The sequence below is a fragment of the Mycteria americana genome, chromosome 2, assembly GCF_035582795.1.
Source record: "Mycteria americana isolate JAX WOST 10 ecotype Jacksonville Zoo and Gardens chromosome 2, USCA_MyAme_1.0, whole genome shotgun sequence".
NCBI lineage: Eukaryota > Metazoa > Chordata > Aves > Ciconiiformes > Ciconiidae > Mycteria > Mycteria americana.
In genome coordinates, this window is record NC_134366.1 from 154,635,894 (window position 1) to 154,655,276 (window position 19,383).

The 19,383-nt window shown below is 38.1% G+C and overlaps 1 protein-coding gene across 15 annotated transcripts in view; it reads left to right on the forward strand.

Annotated features, from left to right (window-relative positions):
* Positions 1–19,383, forward strand: part of OXR1 (oxidation resistance 1) — a 442,087-nt gene that overhangs the window by 277,537 nt on the left and 145,167 nt on the right. For 14 of the 15 annotated variants that reach the window (XM_075495115.1, XM_075495119.1, XM_075495114.1 and 11 more), the window contains one exon: positions 10,874–10,956. In XM_075495115.1, coding sequence (XP_075351230.1) covers positions 10,874–10,956 — 83 coding nt within the window. Of the gene's footprint in view, positions 1–9,942; positions 9,964–10,873; positions 10,957–19,383 lie in introns of those variants that run through there. The other variant, XM_075495127.1, reaches the window with a different exon arrangement.

Genomic DNA, 19,383 nt, shown 5'->3' on the forward strand with positions numbered 1-19,383 from the left:
TAACAATGGTTACAATAGTTCAACTGAAATCCAACCTCTATTTTAATTAGAAATGGGTCCTCTGACATTAACTTAAACCTTAATGGCAAATTCGAACTACTCCAAATGTTCAGTCTCTGTATGCAGTGTTCTGGATCCAGGCCTACCTATTGCTCTAGCTTTTTTTCCCCCACTTAGGACTTTCAGAAGGATCTTTTCAGTGTTCATTTTCTTTGCATGGTTCAGTTGTGACTATGCGTTACTTCTTAAAAGAATAGTTCTTCATAAGTATCTTAAAACCTTGTTTCCATGTTTCTGAAACAAAACCCAACCTTTTCTATTCTTAATTATTTTTAATTTCACTTCTACAATAAAGTATCTCAACTTACTAATATTACATGAATAAAATTTATGTTTACTGTTTTCTTACTTGTCTTTCTAAACAGTTGAACAGCTGCTTTATAAGGTTTCCAAGTTCAGGGAGTCAAGTCTGTTCAAATGCTGTACTTAAAATCACTGTTCTGAGCCTGTGTACTACTTTAGGTACATGCAGAACAGTTTACAGTATTTCTTAGTAGGGAGAAAGGAGACACTGGGAGACTGAGTAGTGCCGTAGGAGGCTGTAAACCTGTTTAACCAGTTTACATTGTTTGTGTCAGCAGCCAAGTCAGTGAAGTAAGTTTAGAAAGGTATTCTGTCTTCTAATGATTGTGGTGGAGGATAAAAATGCAAGGAGAACCAGAAATTCTAGAGAAAGCATTTGGCTTTAGTAAAGGCACTACCAATAATTTCGGAGTGTAAAATTCCTTTTAAAAAAAAAAAAAAAAAGCCTTGTGGGCGTTGAAATATAACTTCTAAAGACAGTCTATTGATAATTTCTAGAAAGAGCTGGTATGTATGCATTCAAGGCCTGGGTTTACCTAGAAACTTTAGCTAGAACAGAATGTAGCTTTCTTGTTTATTGATGTATGTTGTAGGTGTTAACATGTTGAAGTTGCATGCATTTTTATTTGCTTTAAGATGCAACTCAAGGCTTTAGGGAATGTGTGATTAAGGATTATCTTTACTGCAGAATTAACTTGAACGTTCAGTTTAATTGGAGTCTCATCTATACAAACCTCTTACTTAAATGAGCCAACAGCATGTCTCATAGTTTAGTATGCTGTTTGCTTTGTCTGCTGTGTAAGGGGGAGTGTGGCTGGCAGTGAGGGACATGGTTTTGCTTCTTTTCTGTGACACTGCTGAGGCCGTACTTCGAATATGCTCTTTGGTTTGGTGCACCACTCTTAAAGCAGGCTGCTGAGAAACTGTAGAGGGTCCACCCGGTATGTTTAGGGGCATAGGGCATATGACCTTTGAGGAGGGATTGAGGGAGCTAGGCTTTAGTCTTGCAAAGAGGAGACCAAGGCGTCTTAGAGACAATCTAATTGCAACCTACATCTACCTAAAGGGGCACACTCTTCTCAGTAGTAAGAGATGATAAAAGAAGGGGCAGCAGCCATGAGTTTTAGCTTGGGAGGTTCAAATTGGACAATAGAAAAAAAGTTCACAAGGAGAGTGTTCCATCACTGGGACAGCTTACAGTTTTAAGCTGACCTAATTTGATGTTGACAATATTCCTGCTTCAAACTGGAGGCTGGAGTAGATGTACTCCAGAGGTTTATTCCAGACAACACTTTGGTTCTGTGAGGATATACTTCCGTACATGGAGTCTCGTGCTTCTTCCTTCCTAGACATTTTCACCTCACTTCTGTCTGTGGTCACTTCATGGAGGGAGAAGATACCCTGCACAGACAGTCTTGACTTCCTGTAGTATATGTCTCATTAAGTACAGAAGTTAAAGAAATGAAGATCAGTCATTCAGAGCTGCTTGTTCAGAGAATCCTCTTAACCAGTCTGTCAGGGAAGTTGTTCTAGCTGCCTTCTATTAAAAGATTTTTTTTTTTGGTTGTTGTTGTTCTTCTCCCTCAGGCTCAACTTGATTGTTCAGTTCTGAACCATGTGGCCTGGGGGTTTATTTACATTTTTCTCTTATCAGCTTTCGAGTCTTGATTGGCAAGATAACCATACACAGTATATCCAGTAAGCCATGTGACCTGTCAGTCCTCTGTACTATGGTGAAGGTAGCAGCAGTGCTTTAGAAAGATAAATGTGTAGGGCCAAGTTATAGTACGCTTGTCAAGTCCTGCTGTAAAAGTTAGTATCTTCCTTCCTAAAAAATCTGTCTCAGAATAAAGCAGATGTAAGAATAAGGTAGGTTATTTCCTCACTTCATCCTTATTCAATACTTCATTTTTAAGACATTAACTTTAACATGTGTATGATAAAGTATGAGAGAGGCTTAAGCTGAGGAGACACAATTCTGCAAGTTTTCTTGTACACACTGTTCCGGATGAAGCACATGTGAAATGTACCAGCACCCTTTACAAAGACGCTAATGCTTCGCTTTCATGTCTGAAAATACTTCAGTTGGTACAGGCATAAGAAGCAAATGCGATCTTGGAATGTATCAGGCTGGTGACTCAGTCATCTTGTGATATGTTAATTATGCACAATCTCTTCTTCCGACTTATGCGCTACTAGTATATAGAAATTCTTGACTATTCCTTGGGTGTATGTGATGTTAAATGATCTTTTACTTATGTTATGCTTTGTACTACTACATCTCACCCTGCTTTTTTTTCCTCTGGGCTTTGGGGCTACAGAATTCCTTGTGTGTCCTTTTGCCCAGCCTTTGCTGGTGATTGTGCTTCTGAGTTTGTTTGCTGGTGTGCAATTGAACTGTTTTAAAAACTAGTCCATTGGGAACTCATTAATATACCCCTCCATTCTACTAGTTTCTATTTCACTCTCCCCTTTAGTGAATTTTTGGTCCGTTTTTTACTGTTCGGTAGGATTCTGATGTATTGGATGTTTTACTGAAGTTCAGTTTGTATCTGTTTCAGTCATCTGCTAGATTAGTTTATAATCTAAGTAGGGTTTACTCTCGTAATCTGGTATCCTTTGACTATATTGCATTTTGTTTTAATGCGTCATGTTGCATTTTTATCTTAATTTTTCTGGTTAATTCCCATTTCTAACATTAAAACAGTTTTGAAGCTGGTGTTTTATTGAGAACCTGCATGCTCATGGCTGCCTTTTGTCTTGCTACACGTATGAATAATACCTTTCTGTTCATCAGTAAGCAACACACCTCACTTATGTGTGTGGATCTCCCTCTGGCTTGGTTTGGGGAGGTAAGGGAAGAGGTGGCCTTAAAAACAGCTGCAAAACTTATTTTGGTGGTGGCCTCATGCATCTGCATTGCCTGTCAGAAAAATGTGGGAGGAATCATAGTTACAGATAACTCTAATTGCAAGCAAGACTGTTTAGTGCTGCTTAAAGTAGGGAAGACTCACTTCAGGCTAGGTCTCTCAGTGCTTTATCTAGCTGGGCCTTGAAAACATCTAAGGATGGAAACTGCACAACTGCTCTGGGCAATTAGATTTTTACCTTTTATCCAGTCAGAAGCTCTCCTGTTTGTCCGTTATGTCTGTTGTCTTTTGTTCTCCCACTATACAGCACTGAAGAGCCTGGCTCTGTCATCTTGACACTTGTGGGGAAGCGGTCTAGAAGGTAGAGGAAGGCTGCTGTTACAGTCCCTCAAAACCATCTCTTCTTCAGGCTGGAGAAGCTCTGTTCTCTTAGTCTCTTCTCACAGCCCCCAACTACCTTGGTGGCCCTTCACTGAAATAGTTTTTGTTTATTAATGCCTTTCTTATATTGAAAGGAGCTGGGAGGGGGTGGGGAATGGGACAGTGACACTAGAGCCAGTATTCCAAAAGCAGTCTGAGTGCCAAGTTAAGGAGAATAGCTGCTTCTCTCTGGTGCTCTCAGTCTGCTGGCTATGCTCCTGTTAATACAGCTGAGGATGCTGTTGGCCCTCCTTGCTGCCAGGGCACACTGCTGGCTTGTGTTCATCTTGCTGCCTACCAAGACCCCTGGGGTTTTTTTCAGCAGAGCTGCTCCCTGGCCAGGCAGCGCCAGCCTGTACAACACAAGGGGCTCTTCCTTCCCATGCAGAGGACTCTTGTCCTGTTGAATTTCATAAGCTTTCTGTCAGCCTGTTCCTCCAGCCTGTCCAGGTCCCTCTGAATGGCAACCCTGCCCTTAAGTATGTTGACTGGTCCCCCAGTTTGATGTCATCTGCAAACCTAATGCAATAAACTTGTACAGTAAGATGTTCACCGAAGCATTCGGTCTAACTTCAAATACACAGTAGAACTGTTTACATGTTAGCAGAGCAGTTGTAGTGCATAAGTCTGCTACGTCATTAGGATAAGCTGACCGATTCTGAGCTCTTAGAAAAACTAGGTACCATTGGCTTAAGTGTGATAAGGCAAAGTGTAAATTCTTCAAGAGTCTAAGGATAACTTAATATTGCTGCTTGGTGGTCAGACTGCTTATGGGGTATTGTGTAGACTTGAAGATGTACAACTAAATGTGCTTAAATATCTGAAAGAGGACAATAATTATCAGAAAAGTTGACTTCCTTTGCTGTCTCAGTAGAGCAATCATGATTTTTGGAAGTTTTTATTAATATATACATTTGGTCTGCAGAGAGGTTGTACAGCAGGTGGAAATTGCAGTTAGGTAGTCTCTAATGTATTCAACTGTATGTATACATCTTTTAGATGGAACAGGGAAGGAAGCTTACTGTTGTTAACACATACTGTGGCATAATCTGAAAATTTGGTGAAGCATTTCTGTTTACCCTGAATGTGAAATCTTATTTTAGAAGAAAGCCTATGTGATGCACATACCAGGGATGTCATGCATGGAGCTGGCTTTGTCTCTTTTGGGGAAGTGACCTGCCTTAAATTTGTTTCTATTGAATTGTTTTTCATCCTGAAATCATTCATTTAATTATTTCTGCCTATGTGCTATGCAGCTGACTGGATAGCAGAAAAGAGGGTCATGTGTTAAGGGGATCACAAAATGAACTTGAATCAGTGCTGAATCTGTGTTGCAGGAAAAAGCTATTTTGATGTGTTTGAAGTATTGATGCAGCATTAACAAGGTCTCGGATGTGTTTAGTTTGTGGTTTTGCTTGAGAAAAATGTGAACAAAAGAATCATGTGAAGAGCAGTGATAAGGATCAAGAGTTTTGAGAACGTGACTTACTAGGAAAGACTGAATAAGTAGCAGTTGCTTAGCAAGAGGAGACTAAAGGGGGCATTGTTTATGACACTGTCTTGGTCTGAAAAACTACCATTTTGGCTAGAAAACTGCAGGCTACTAGCATCTCGTAGGCTACTATTAGGGCCTCTTTGTTTCTGGTTCCTAAGACATTAGAAGATAACTGAAAATAATACTCCAGTAATTAGCATAAGCATATCTAACTGCAGGAAGGGGAGAAGGGTCAATGAGAGTTGCTCTACTGAGATGTAGCCCCTGCTGTTAGGAACCCCAAGTCACCAAGCCCTGTGGAATATAAAGACTTCCTACTTTAATCTTTTTTGTTTCTTTATGAATAGTTTATAATTGTTATTAAGTAGAACTAATCAAATAAAGATGTAATATCTATGCTGCTTCTGTTTTATCAATTAGAAAGTTGGTTTGTGTGCTGCTGAATAACAACGTACTCGAGAATATTTCAGAGAAAGACTACTTTTCTTTCCTTACTTCCTTGTGATTCAGTTTTTAAAAAATCTTTACCCCATATGTGCTGCATGTTTTTTTAAGAACTGTGAAAATTTGTGTCCTAGACAAGCATTTAACAAGGCTGCCGCCTCTGCCTTTTTCTTAAACACATGTAAATCTAATGCATAACTTGCAGTTCTCATTGGGGTGGGCATAAATCATCTTTTTCTCATCTTCTTGACCATAATAAGCTCAATTATTAATTGTAAACAATTTGTGTTAATTTTTCACTTGTCCAGCTTACTCGCTTTATCTCAAAGGATGCTTTTTTGGTTAACAATTTATTCCTCTGGAAAAAGTGATCTTTGTAATGTCTGTTGACATTGAAATGAACAGAAGATCAGAGCTGAGAAACATTGCAAGTTATTTGAAATTTAAGCTTATCATGCAGAAAAATAGTAGGGTAAAGGAAACTTTAATACATTTTGCTCTATGCAGAGCTTGAAGATACTCCTAAGCAGTTCTTAGCGTTGCATTGTTACTCACCGTACAAATCTTGAGTTCTCTTTACCAGCTCTTATTGCCAGAAGTCCAAAGGATGTGCTAGAAGCATCAGCAAACAGAAAATTGAAGGTCTACAATTCAGCTCAGATGGCATACTAAGAAATGAGAAATGTCACTTTTGTCATGTCAGTTTGAACTAGCAGTGCCACAGCAATGTTTTCAGTCAACCAAAATTCAGTGGCACAGGGCCATGCAGAGGCAGTTAGTTAACTCACCTATAAATGTTGGAATTTAACTTCAGTTATCTTCAATTACAGTTGAATAATGGCACTGACTATTATATATTTTAAGGTCAAAGCTGCCTTATTGAAAGCTGTATGTTCCTAAAACATAATGTTCCTAAATCCCTTTTTTTTGTCTTGTATAAATATGTTGGAACAGTAAGTTCTTCTCACCGGTTATGTTGACGATCATATATAACCATTCTTATGCTACAATTATTTAATCTTAAGTTTCTGTATGCATGCATCCAGCATTCAGACTAAATATTGGTCTGGTGTCATTTTGAACACTGCCTTCTCTATCTTTCTGGTTCTAGTCTTTAAATCCTAGACAGTTGTAATGTTTTCTTGTAATTTGTGGATCTGACATGTACTTTTTCACTTCAGTGTTTCAAGCTGTTGTGGAGGCCCAGTCCTGCGAAATGGTAGTTCAGAATTAAATCGTCAACCCTGATGTTACAAGTCTGGTCCTGTTTCTGTCTAAAACAGCATGGCTAGAGATCTGATAACCTAGCACCACAGATCCCCTTGCTAAACAAGTTACTGTTGACTCTTGAGGTTGTGTGCAGTGTGGTTGGTGGTGTCAAGTTTTGTTTCTTTTTATACCTGTAGTCAGAGAACATCGGCCTTTGGTAGTCTTGCTGGCTTACTGCTGGCAGATGAGATAATGGTTGTGGGTAACCTAACAAGATGAGCTCGTGTGCAACAGAGTTGTTATCAGGAAAATAAGTAAAATGAAAGGATGAGACTGATTCCCATTGGTGCTGAGGTCTTTTCAGACCACTGCATCCTATGCTGGCAGTTGTTTCCACTTTCATATGCTTCCTAGACTACTAGGGGCACAAGGATGGCTGAAAGACTTACTTTCCTCTCAAAAATAAATAGCCCGCTCATTCGGTGAGAGATAGTTGGAGGCTTTGCAGTATGCCATCAGGGAGGTTGAATTCATGTCTCTGCTACTGTGACCTATTTTCACAATTGAAATACCTCCTAGTTTTATTTCTGAACATTTGGTGAAATGGACAGGTTCTGTATGAACAGACAGCTCAAGCTCTCGGGCTGCAGGCAGAGGTGTGGTGTTTGATAGCTATGTCTGGTGCTTGGCCAGCTGGGTAGTCAGTGCACATGTAGCTCAGCGCTGCCTGCCTCCATCTGTTCTTGACTTGGGGGACTTGGGTCGCAGGAGGTTATGAAACACTTGAATCCTGTATCCATCTAGTGAGGGGGAAATAAAGCTATCACAGAGGGAAGGAATGCAAGTGGACACTGATGGGAAGGGTGGGAATTACTGTCTTAGGTATGGGAGGGGATGACATTAAAAAAAGCTATGAAAAACTGCAGATTATAAGCTCCTGGGGAATTTGTGGTAGGAGTTCTCCTGGCATCTGCTTTCCTCTGAGGTGCCTCCAACAGGGACCTTCCTTCCCCACCCCTACTCCCCGGTTGCTCTTACTTTCCTGAAGTTACCAGAGTGCTCTGAAGTCTAAAGCACAGTAGGTGCTTGTGCTCTGAAGAACAAATAACTTTCCTTTTTTACTTCTGGCATAAGGAACAGAAGTGGTTATTTGTGCAAGACTTTATTCTACTGTTCAGTTACTGGAAAGGGAGAAGATAACTTAACTTGACCTCTTTGAGTGGCACCTGTCTGCAAACTCTTCAGACACTTATACACAAACTGGTAAGAAGAAAAAGGAAACTTAAATTTGGGTTAGGAAAAAAACCACACAACAACATTGGGCTGTATACAAATGTATATACACACTTCATTTGTAGTATGGGGCTTCTTTATTTCTATCTAATAGCATGGGAGGGGCAGGGGAAGAAGATGCTTGTTCTGCAATAGGAGAGCTCCATGTATAGATTATTAAGGCATGTATGGGATCCTGGATGAGATCAGTCTTTCTTCAGCTGCATCCTTTGACTTATGTTTAAGTATTTGAACCAGACTGCTATTGAAAGAAAAAGATTAGGCTGCTGGCAAAGCTTTGATATGGGCTGAAAAATTTGGAACAGCTACAGTCAAGCAGCTGTTGCAGTTTTTCATTAGCTTGCCGAGGAGGCACCTGTTATGTTCCAAGGTCAGGTAGAAACTTTGGTAGCGAAATATTTGACCTGGAAGAGGAGAATGTTGGCCACTGTTAGTCTACACACAAACTTCTAGAGTATTTTATTCATTACTGAGTTGGCTAATTTCCTCTAGAGACATTTGTAGCACCTTTAAAAACTATTAATATAATCAGAAGTAAAGGTTTCTTTTGGGTAACTTTTTTAAAAGCTGCAGTTAGTAAATAAGGGAAGAAATACCTTTTAATGTATGGAATGAAGAAAGTAGGATGCAGAATTACAGTGTTTAGATTTTCAGAAGTTCTAGAAAGTTTTTAAAAGTAGGCTTAAAGTCTTGACTGTCATTCATAGATATAAAAAGTACCATAATTAATACCATCTATAGATCAATTTTTATCTTGTAGGTATGGGAACATTCTCCCTCAGATTTTTTCAAGTTATTCTATTTAAAGTTATTCTATTTAAAAATTCTATTCTATTCTAGTTATTCTATTTAAAAGTAGAATCAGTCCAATGTTTATTTCCTTATTATATAAAGAACACCCCAGCAGAGTACTGAAGTTGAATCTGCTAGAATCACTTTTATTGTTGCCCTCTGCATCTTGCCCAATATAGCAAATGTAAGCTATTTACTGAGGTTTTATTTTTGTGTGTGTGTTTTATTTCTTATTTTTTGACACTGCAGAACTTCCTGTTCTTTCAAAGGGGTATAAAACAACTTTCAAGGGGTATATGAAGTTCGTGCAAGTATTTGTCTAGTCTCTTTTCCAGTGTTGCAGTCAGGATGCTAATTAAAAATAATATATTTTGTATATTAATAATATATTTTGTAAGGTTTGTTTCTTCTTTTCAATTTGATTGGAAATATTTGACTAAATATATTCAGTTATGGTAACAGAAATTTGAATGTATCAAAATGAGAGTATAACTAATCCCGTTGTAGCATGAAAACCTAACATCTTATTCATGTAAGTATTTTGGGCTCCTTAATAGCAGATATTTAACTGTTGAAGGTGGAGGCCATGTGACAGAGACCTAACTTCTTAAGAGATTTATCTCAAAAAATGCATGTGTGTATATAAATGGATATGTTAAAAACCCCACTTTTCTAGAGATGTGGAATTAAATGCTTTCTGTTGAATCATGTAAGTACACTGTTGCATTGTCTTCATCATAAATATCAAGCCAATTACTATCAAAAAGTAGAGTATACTTCAGGTACAAATTGTTGATTTGGCTTATGAAGTGGAGGTCATCAAAATACAATGCCCCAATAAGCAGAACAGTTCCTAACTTGTGTTATTTATTTAGAATCTTTATTGTTTATGCATAGGCTGTATGTGTTTGCTACAGACAGGATTATTGTGAAGTTAAACACTAATGCTCTTTGTTTCATAAAAAAGCTTTAAATACTCTGTACTTATCAAACAGCATTTAGACAAAAAATCCCAACTGATCAGATGGAACATGCGGGAGCTCTAGGTCATCTACCTGCTAGACAAAAGCAGACTGGGTATGATATAAAACCAGTTAAACACAGTAGTTCCAGAAATGTATTCCCCCTGTATTCAGCACTGGTGAGGCCGCACCTGGAATACTGTGTTCAGTTTTGGGCCCCTCACTACAAGAGAGACATTGAGGCGCTGGAGCGTGTGCAGAGAAGGGCAACGAAGCTGGTGAAGGGTCTAGAGCACAAGTCTTATGAGGAGCGGCTGAGGGAGCTGGGACTGTTTAGCCTGGAGAAAAGGAGGCTGAGGGGAGACCTTATCGCTCTCTACAACTACCTGAAAGGAGGCTGTAGAGAGGTGGGGGTCGGTCTCTTCTCCCAAGTAACAAGTGATAGGACAAGAGGAAATGGCCTCAAGTTGCACCAGGGGAGGTTTAGACTGGATATTGGGAAAAATTTCTTCACTGAAAGGGTTGTCAAGCCTTGGAACAGGCTGCCCAGGGAAGTGGTTGAGTCACCATCCGTGGAGATGTAGGGACATTAAAAGATGTGTAGATGTGTTGCTTAGGGACATGGCTTAGTGGTGGACCTCACAGTGCTGGGTTAACAGTTGGCCTTGATGATCGTGAAGCTCTTTTCCAACCTAGACGATTCCATGATTCTAAATGTTGCTTGCCTCGTGGGGTCAATCTCCTATTTAGTCTTCCTTCATTGATAGCTTCCCAGATAGCAGCAAGTACTTATGCAGTTAATTGATTCCCAGTTATCAGTGGTTTATATTGGTCAAATTCTTAAAGCATTGCAGAGGAATGAAGTGCCTATTCTAGCAGCCGGTTGTCTGTTACACAGAGTCACCAGGAGCAAGCTGTGTAACTGGTGAATTAGATGTCTGCCCACGGGGCTGTAGTCAGCAGCCTGTGACAGTACTGAGAGAGGAAAATGAATTTAACACGCACGTTGCCTCAATTTTTTTCAGACACTGGCCAGAAGAAGACCCCAGACAAGAAAGATGGGCGACGAATGTCTTTTCAAAAGCCTAAAGGGACTATTGAATATTCTGTAAGTTACTGCTTTATTGTTAGAATGTCATTGCATAGCAAGTGCAGACTTAAAGTTTCATTACAAAATATAAGCAAAACAGTAATGTGCATTGCCTTTAATCTTAGAAATCTGTGTATCTGATAGCTTATTTTGACAGGAATTAAATCTGGAATTGGCTAGTAGTACTTCAGTAATGCTTTTTTTTTATTTGGCTTTTTTTCTTTAAGTTACTTTTTCTTCAAAAAAAACCCCCAAGATGAATAATCTGTTGACTAGTTCGCTTTTAGGTACTAGTTAGGAATAGTAAATAACATTAATTATGAAATCATGTGCAAGTTCCCTGCTTGCAGCATTATTAATAAACTGTTGACATCAGGAGAAATAACAGAATGAAGTTGGGGGTGGGGTGGGGGGGAAAGCTATATCTTGATACTGACCTTCTGGCATTCTCCTAATAATTTTCATAGATCTGTACCTTTTACTGTACAGATCTGTTTCCGCAGCAGTATCTGAAAATGGAGCCTTTCTCTGCCTGTTCTGTTCTTGAAATGACCCTCAAACCATGCTGCAGTCAGCTTTTCACGTTTGTGGTTACTAAGGGAAACTGAAGTGAGAAGTATCTGTCTTGTGTTATATACTGGAAATATAATTAAGCCTATAAATAATGCTTATAGGGTTGACATTAAAATAAGGGAAGTCTGTCACAGTTACCTTTGAATGCTTTTGAAGCTGGACATGATAAAATAAAAATGAGAATTTCTTTATAAGAAGTCTTTACTTGACCTCTTGGTGTTCTCTTATTTCCAGAATAAGAGCTGTGGGGCAGACTTCACTCTTAATGTTACATTAAGCCAAGCTGTGATATGGCTTAACTACTGAGAAGGCTGTGATAGTCATTTGGAGAGAGACAGAGGATGTGTGTATTGGAGTGAGAAGCACTTCATTAGTGTGGCTTTTATTGGGAATTTGAATATCATTCTAGCCTATACTAAAGACTTCCTTGAAGCTGAAATTCAGAAAATAAATTTCTTCTGCTTAAGTTCTAGGAGCTGAAGAATGGTAAAGTAAATGTAACTGTTGTTTCTATTGCATTAATCCCATTTTGTCTGAAATGATTGGAAAAAATGCTCAGGTGTAGCTCTAAAACTGGGGTTCCTCTTCAGACAGTAAATCCCTTAACTTGTCTCTTGCCACCATGTGCATGCATTTACCTTGATATGTAAGATTCCAGGCAAAGCTAAACCACCAAGCTTTCCTTTTTTAAATTAGTATGTTTCTGTCAGCTGTCATGTACTTCTGCATGTTTTTGTGTTCCAGTAGATGGGGTTTTATTTGCAAAAATAATTTTCTTAATACATACTGAAGTATGTATCATTTTCTTGTGAGTCAAAAAGACAAGAATCAAAGACTTTGTCTTTAAACTTAGTCCAGCTTCTAAAGGAACCTGTTGTGTGTATGGAACATGGTGCATTTCAGCTTCACAAGTGTAGTATTCTGTCTGGTCTTGCTGTACCTCTCACTCATGAAGTACTTCAGTAACATCAAGTTTTCAGAGCTTTTGGTTATGTGTCCTGCACATATGTCTTAATAAAATACACAGATCTAACCTTTAGGAACCAAGGTTATGCTCACTGTATGCATAAGAGAGGGCTGGAAACTATTGTGATAATTTGCTACTGGTATTATTTATGACTTTATACCATGTGGAGAGATGAACTTATGTCTGCTTTCTGCCTTCATCCTACTACCTCTCAAAGCAACACCACACACACACATATGTATGTGTGTATATACACACACATATTTATATGTCAGCATATGTTGCTGCTTTGAGAAGTACTAGAAGGACGAAGGCAGAAACCAGACTCCCTTGTAGTATTGTTGAAAAGTTAGTGGAGGTTTTTTGCTTTGTTTTTTTAATAACAGTTTAATGTGTTAGTTTTTCCAGTGGCTATGTCATTTTAGGAGGGAAGGGCTTATCTGTATTCCTGAAGTTTAGAGTGAGATAGAATCTCACTGATGCGAACTATGGGTTTTTAAGGTGAAATACACTTCCCACCAGAATTTTTTAAAAAAGAAAATCATTACTTTGGGGACAAATAAACAATAAAATATACTTTCTCTTTAAAGGTAAAGCCAAAAGGCAGTTAATGTTAAAGATTTTAATCTAAAATTCCCAAAGCAGAAAAACTTGGAACTACTGTAGTGTAGCACCAGCAAGAAGATGTCAACAGATCTGGTACTAAGTGAAAGGAGCAAGTCTTAAGCTTACCCAGGTTAGAAGGTTTAAAAGAATGTCACTAAGTTAATTTTCACTGACTGCCTCTAAAGGATCCAGAAGACTCTGGTTTATCTTCACTGTTATTGCTTAGACAGTGAAGAGATTATTTTTTTTTAAGTGAATATAGTTTCTTTTCTGAATGACAGTCAACAGATTAGATGCAAATTGGTATTATCTGTTATTTCAGAATTCATAGTTGGTGCTCCAAGCCAATTGTTTTCCTGTTCTGCACACAGCTAATGCATGTAAACAGGCTCTAAGGACCAACAGAGCAGATAGTTTAGGTGGATTATTGTTACTAGCTTTTAGTCCTTTTTATGTTGTGAAAATAGCATTTTTATGTTGCTTATTTGACACCATTATTTTACCGTTGCATTAGAAATATTTTGTGTTATATGTTGTACAAACACAACCAGTGTCTGCCTACAGGTGTTAAAAGAGCCAACTACAGATAAATAAAGGAGCATAAGCAGACAATATTGGCCAGTGATCACCAGTGATACTAGCATGGTAGCAGTTGCATGACTTCAACAAAAGCCTTCTAACCCCTCTTCCTTTTGAGGAGAAAAAGGAACTAATTGTGGCTATTTACAGACAGTTTTTTCTCAAGTGCAGTAGACTATACAGGAAAAGAACTTTTTGTTGGGGGGGTGGGGTGGAATTACAAGTGAGCAATCCAGGCAGATGATCCGGTTTATCTCTGTTGGAGGCTCCACTGTAAGATTTCCCTTCCCCTGCCCCACTCCCTCTCCTTCAACTCTCTGGGGACTGGAGGCCATGCTCTTCTCCTGAAGTAGCAGATAAGCACCGTAACACACAGAGTGTGTTGTCCAGATCATGAGAAGAGCCAATTAATGAAGGTCACACAAGCCTATAGTAGACTGGAGACTTAAGACAGTTTTAAGCCAGGCTCCTCAGTGTTCAACTGCTGGTCTTCCTGCATATGATCTTTTCCCAGTTATTTAGTGGTAAGTCCAACATCCAGAACCTGGGTCTTGACTCTTTTTATTTTGTTTTAATTAGAAACCAGTTAGATAAGTATACTGAGAACAAAACTACAGGGGCTTCTGAAGTCAGCTTCTTAAGTAAAGCAAGGAGGAATTTTGGATCCTTTCTTAGCTCAAGGGGCGTGGGTGGCAAGTGTTTTTGTGGTGACCATCAAACAGGTGAAAGTTCACTAGAATTTGAACCCACGTGAATACTTGGAATTTCTTGTTGTAATGACTTGCTGAACATCTTTATTTTGAGAGTAGATAAATGGTGAGTATCTGCTAATATCTTTCTAGAGTAACTGTGGATTTCTCTTTCAATCCTAGGGTAGCTTGGATAGAGAGTGCTAAAGGTTCTCTCTTCTGGTGCAGCTAGTTTTATTGCCATTGTAAGCCTTTACATGCTGTTTAGACTACTACATGCTTAGGAGTTCATTCTTTTATTCTTGGTGCTTCTGTTTCAAAGCCAGGGATTGTGTTCTTGTCTGACTGTCACTTTTCATTGAGCATGCCGCTGTCATAGTCCTTTGCTGAATTTTGGGGAATTTAGAAAATGTGGATCATAATGATGGCATATTACTTTATCTGTTGTATCTTTTGCCTAATTTTAAAATGATTTTTGGAGTTGCTTTTATGATATTTACAAGTTCTGTTTTCCTGATGTTGCATATTATAGAAATTAGACCTATGAACAATTAGTTAATATAGTCATAATCTGTTATTTCTAAAGGCTTGGGTACACCAAAGCTGTTGTCCTCCTCTCCCCTTTGTCCTCACCCCTCCTTCTACTCTTCCTATCTCTTCAGTTTTGTTAGTTCCTTCTAATACTCTTAAACCATTGTTCTGTTGTTTCCTGGTTCTTGGACAACTAGTCTTGAAATACTTAAAAAAAAAAAAAATTTAAATAATTCATTGTGCACTCTGATTCATATGTATTCAGTATATAATTTTTAATGGAAGAATGAGTGAACTCAGATTGTTGAGATGCAATGATTCTGAAGTTCATTAAAATATCAGTAGAGAATTTAGTTTTAAATAAGGTTTTTAAGTAACTTTGCCAGCTGCTAAACTGACAGAAATTAAGGCGGTTTGAACAGTCAGTGGTGACTCCGAAGCTATTTGTCTACTGGTGCACAGAAGCACACCTGGCAAACATGGGTATACAAGTAGTGCCCTGTAAGTGGAAAAGGGGTAATGATGTACCTCTGCTCAAGCGGAGACAAAATGATTTGAAAAGGGTGTTTCATTTGGGATTTTATTGGAAAAGGAAGATGGAAGGTGTGGCTCTTTCTGTGTCTAGTTGTATTAGTAAAAACTGATTTTAGTTAACTTAGAATTTTGGACTTATGTGTATACATATGTAAGTGACTACGTAAGGTAGAAGTAACTAGGTAGTAAGGCCTTATGTGTCTTATCTCTACATAAGAGTTGATGACTAGAAACTCTTGCTACTGAGTATAGGAAAGCTACTTATATTTTTAAGAAGCTCTTTTTCAACAGAAGTTTGTGTGTGTCAAGTTTAATGCAGTCCTGACTAAGTAATTCTTGTTTTCTTTTTACATTTTCATTAATCGGTATCTTTCAATCTTTATATACAAGTCAGTGTACTGAAGGAAGCAAAGCCAATGCATGATATGTATTGAACCACTTCAAAGCACCAGCTGGCCTGCTCAAGTCCATTTCAGATTGTTTCAGGCAATAAAATAGTGTTGTCACGTCTGTGGTGGTGGTTTTTCAGAGGTTTACCTGTATCTGAATAAATCTTGCCATTCTGTTAAAATCATGAAACAATATAATTGCTGTTCATCATCCCTCTGTCTTCTCAAAAGGAGAAATTGTCCCATGAAGATTCAGCATAGTGCTTTAATAGCCAAATATTTATATAAAATTCTTAGTATTCAGAATAGCATTTAAATAGCTACATGCATAATGTATAGAAAGTTTGTTTCCTGCGAGAGATGGAATGATTTTTTTTGCCCTCTCTTCCGGTATTGAATTGATGGGGGGAAAAAAAGATTGGAAAACCTGGGGGGGTGGCTGCGGTATGCGGTGGTACGGTTTTGATTTGTTAGTTCTTAAACTACGCTTTTCAACGAAGTTATTCTTTGGGCTTTTGGCTGTTCAGATTCTATTTTTTGAAACTGTAGAAAGCCCAAGAACTGGAAAATAGGCCTTTGAATACGGGGAGATGCTTCAGGAAGTCTTTATTACATGAACAGCTGCTTTGTTTTAAGAAGGTATCAGTGCCGGTCTCTGAAATCCCATGTAGTGTGGAGATTCGCCTGTGCAAACTTTACAGCCAAATAAGAAAAGGAAGGTTATATTTGCCATTCTTGTGTTCATGATTTGAGATAAACCCTTTAGTTGCCAGGAGATCTCACCAGATGGTTTATTTCTGAAGGCTGAAAAGAGTGAATGCAGTCTTAAAGGGCTTAAATTTTGTGGTTTTTAATTGAATGCTTTCAATTTATTTTATATCGTATCATAAGTTAGTCTAAAATCTCATATTTCAATCGTAAGTGACACCTAAGGAATATCTACCTAGCAGCTAACCATTGTCCTCCAACACTTATGTGAGAGCAAATTTTTGAATTAGGCAAAGCTTTTGAATCTCACTTTACAGTTTGTTTTAGCAAACCTTCTGTATTACGTAGAGCTTCTGATGGAAACACTACTGTTCTGAGGTTTGGTTGTCAGTTTTGTTATCATCTATGGAACAAGTAGTGCATATCTGGTGAGGTTAGGGTCCTGTTTTAATTGGTACTAAAGCAGAAATCAAAAGTGGCATACAAGAATATTCTTATTTTTTGCATATCCATGTGATCATACAGTACTGAATTACTAAGAGGTACTACAATACAGTCTTTAGTACCTGAAATACCAGTAGAGAGAGATTTTCTGCTTTGTTTAGCTTGATGGCTTCCTATATAGAGAATTGTCATAATAGAATTAGGAATTTATCTAAAAAAAGCTAATTGCCATTTCTTTGGCAATACCTATCTTGTTTTCTTTAGTGAATCTAGGCTGACAAATGCACCTTTACAAAATGATAATGAATTCTATATGGAGAGGAATTCTTTAACTCTTACTTGTGGACCTTAATTTATATTAGTATCCCAAACCACCCTCTGTTTTTATGTGTTGAAGTATAACAGCCTTCAAAGTGCATTATATTTGTAGCACTTCTTCTTGCAGGACAGCCGACTTCTCTGTTTAAAGGATATAGTTTGCTTCTCTATATCTGTCAGTTATACTTTTCTATTCCTGTGCTGTCAACGTGTGTTCACTAACATGACATAACTTTGAAAAAAGTTAATGAAGATAAAGTGTTTATTTTCCTAAATTCTTTTGGGGCTAGTGTTCTCTTCAGTGCTAAGTTTTGGAATGTTTAAGTGGGAATGCATTTTGAGGAGCAATTATTTAACTTGTATATATACTACTTTTGCTTTGTAGCCAATAAGAACTCTGTTTGCCAGCTATTCTCGCAATGCAAATAAAATATATTGAAATATTAAATATTTAGCCACCCAGTGTTAACTAATGCTATAATCTGTAGATACATATTCTTCCACTCTGGCACAATGATTGCTGCTTCTGTAAAGAATTAATGTGCCTTGTTACATTCTACTGACAGCAAAAGATACAATGCTTATTAGTTATATGGTATATACTAATTCAACTGGAACAGTCCACAATAGAGTACGGCTGGAAGCAGGCTAGCCCAATGTATGTTTTATTACTTACAGCCACTGAAATAGAGTGGTTTAGTACTTTGGTTCCAAATGCTGCCTTTTTCTGTGTGACTGTGTAAGGTCAAGGTCTACTCTCAGAGCGAGCACTACCAAAAGCTATTAAAACATGTATACTCCAAGACTTTTCACTCCCTCCCCTCACCCTCCCCTCAATTCTTTTTCTGCTCCCATTCAGTGGTTCAAGCAGAAGTAAAGGATATCTACCTTTAAGTCTAGCAGCAGTTGACAAAGCATACAAGACATGGTGTCCCACATTTTTGTTAAGGAAGTGAGTGAAGATCAGAAGATACCTAGTGGGTATGCAGTCAACTAATGATATCCACTGGCTTTCTCAAAACAGTTGTGTGTAGAACATACACTATGAAGAAGAACGTGGTTTTGTCTTTCCCTTTTTTTCTCCCTTCCCTACTTTTCCCTTGAAAATTAAGTAAAGAAAAAGGAATTTAAAAGAGAATGCATTGTTTTCTGTAATTGTCAAGAAAACCTGAGTGAATAGAAGGAATAGAATTTTTCCTTCTTAAAACAGAAGGAAAATTAGATGTGTGAATAATTAGTCTAATACTTACACACCTTCCACTCTATATAAATAGTATCTTCTGCAGATGTAATAAGAGGGAAAAATGAGAAGACATTTAAGACAGGAGTCAGTGCAAGTTTTCTAGCTGTGCTCCATATTTAGCAACACAAATGTATATTTGCTTATATTGCTTCATCTTATCTTAACTGAGAAGATTTATTTTTACTGGTATAGTGTTTATGAAAGCCCTGTGCTGTTATGCAATAAACTTCTTCTGGTTGTATGCTCCCTTGTCATATGATCTTCACCATCCTTAAATGCTTGCTATTTCTTTATTCTGAAATCCTCTTGTGAATAAAACTTTTTTCCCTTTGCTTTCTTCTGTTAGTTCATATTGAATACATTTTGGGAGGTGGGGGTGAAAATAAGAGTTTAAAAAAATCCTTTCCTTACTTGGGTATCACCTGCTCTAAATGCTTATTCTCCATCTGCTGTCATACTGTTTGACCTGTTTTGCTTCAGTATTTTTACTTTTTATCTCAGTGATGGATTTTACTTGAAAGTCAGGTTAACAGAAGCTTATTTCAATAGGAAGAGAGCATGTTCGTGTTTATAGAGATTGCTTCAGCTTTTCTATAAATGAAGAACAGAGAAGAGGAGTCGAAGAGGGAGAATGAAGGGTTCTGTGAAACCAGTCAATCGTGTATTGGTCTAGTGGTACCCAGCGGCGAATTTATAGACCAGAAGTTCTGGTGCAACAGCTGAGCCTACAGCTCAGAGGGTTTGACTGACACTTCTGCCACCTGGAAACATAGTGGGAAGGCAGGTGTCCTTATATGGGGTTGCAATAGACTAATATTTAGGGGGTAGTTATGGTTTTTTGGGTTGTTGGGGGGGCAATCATAA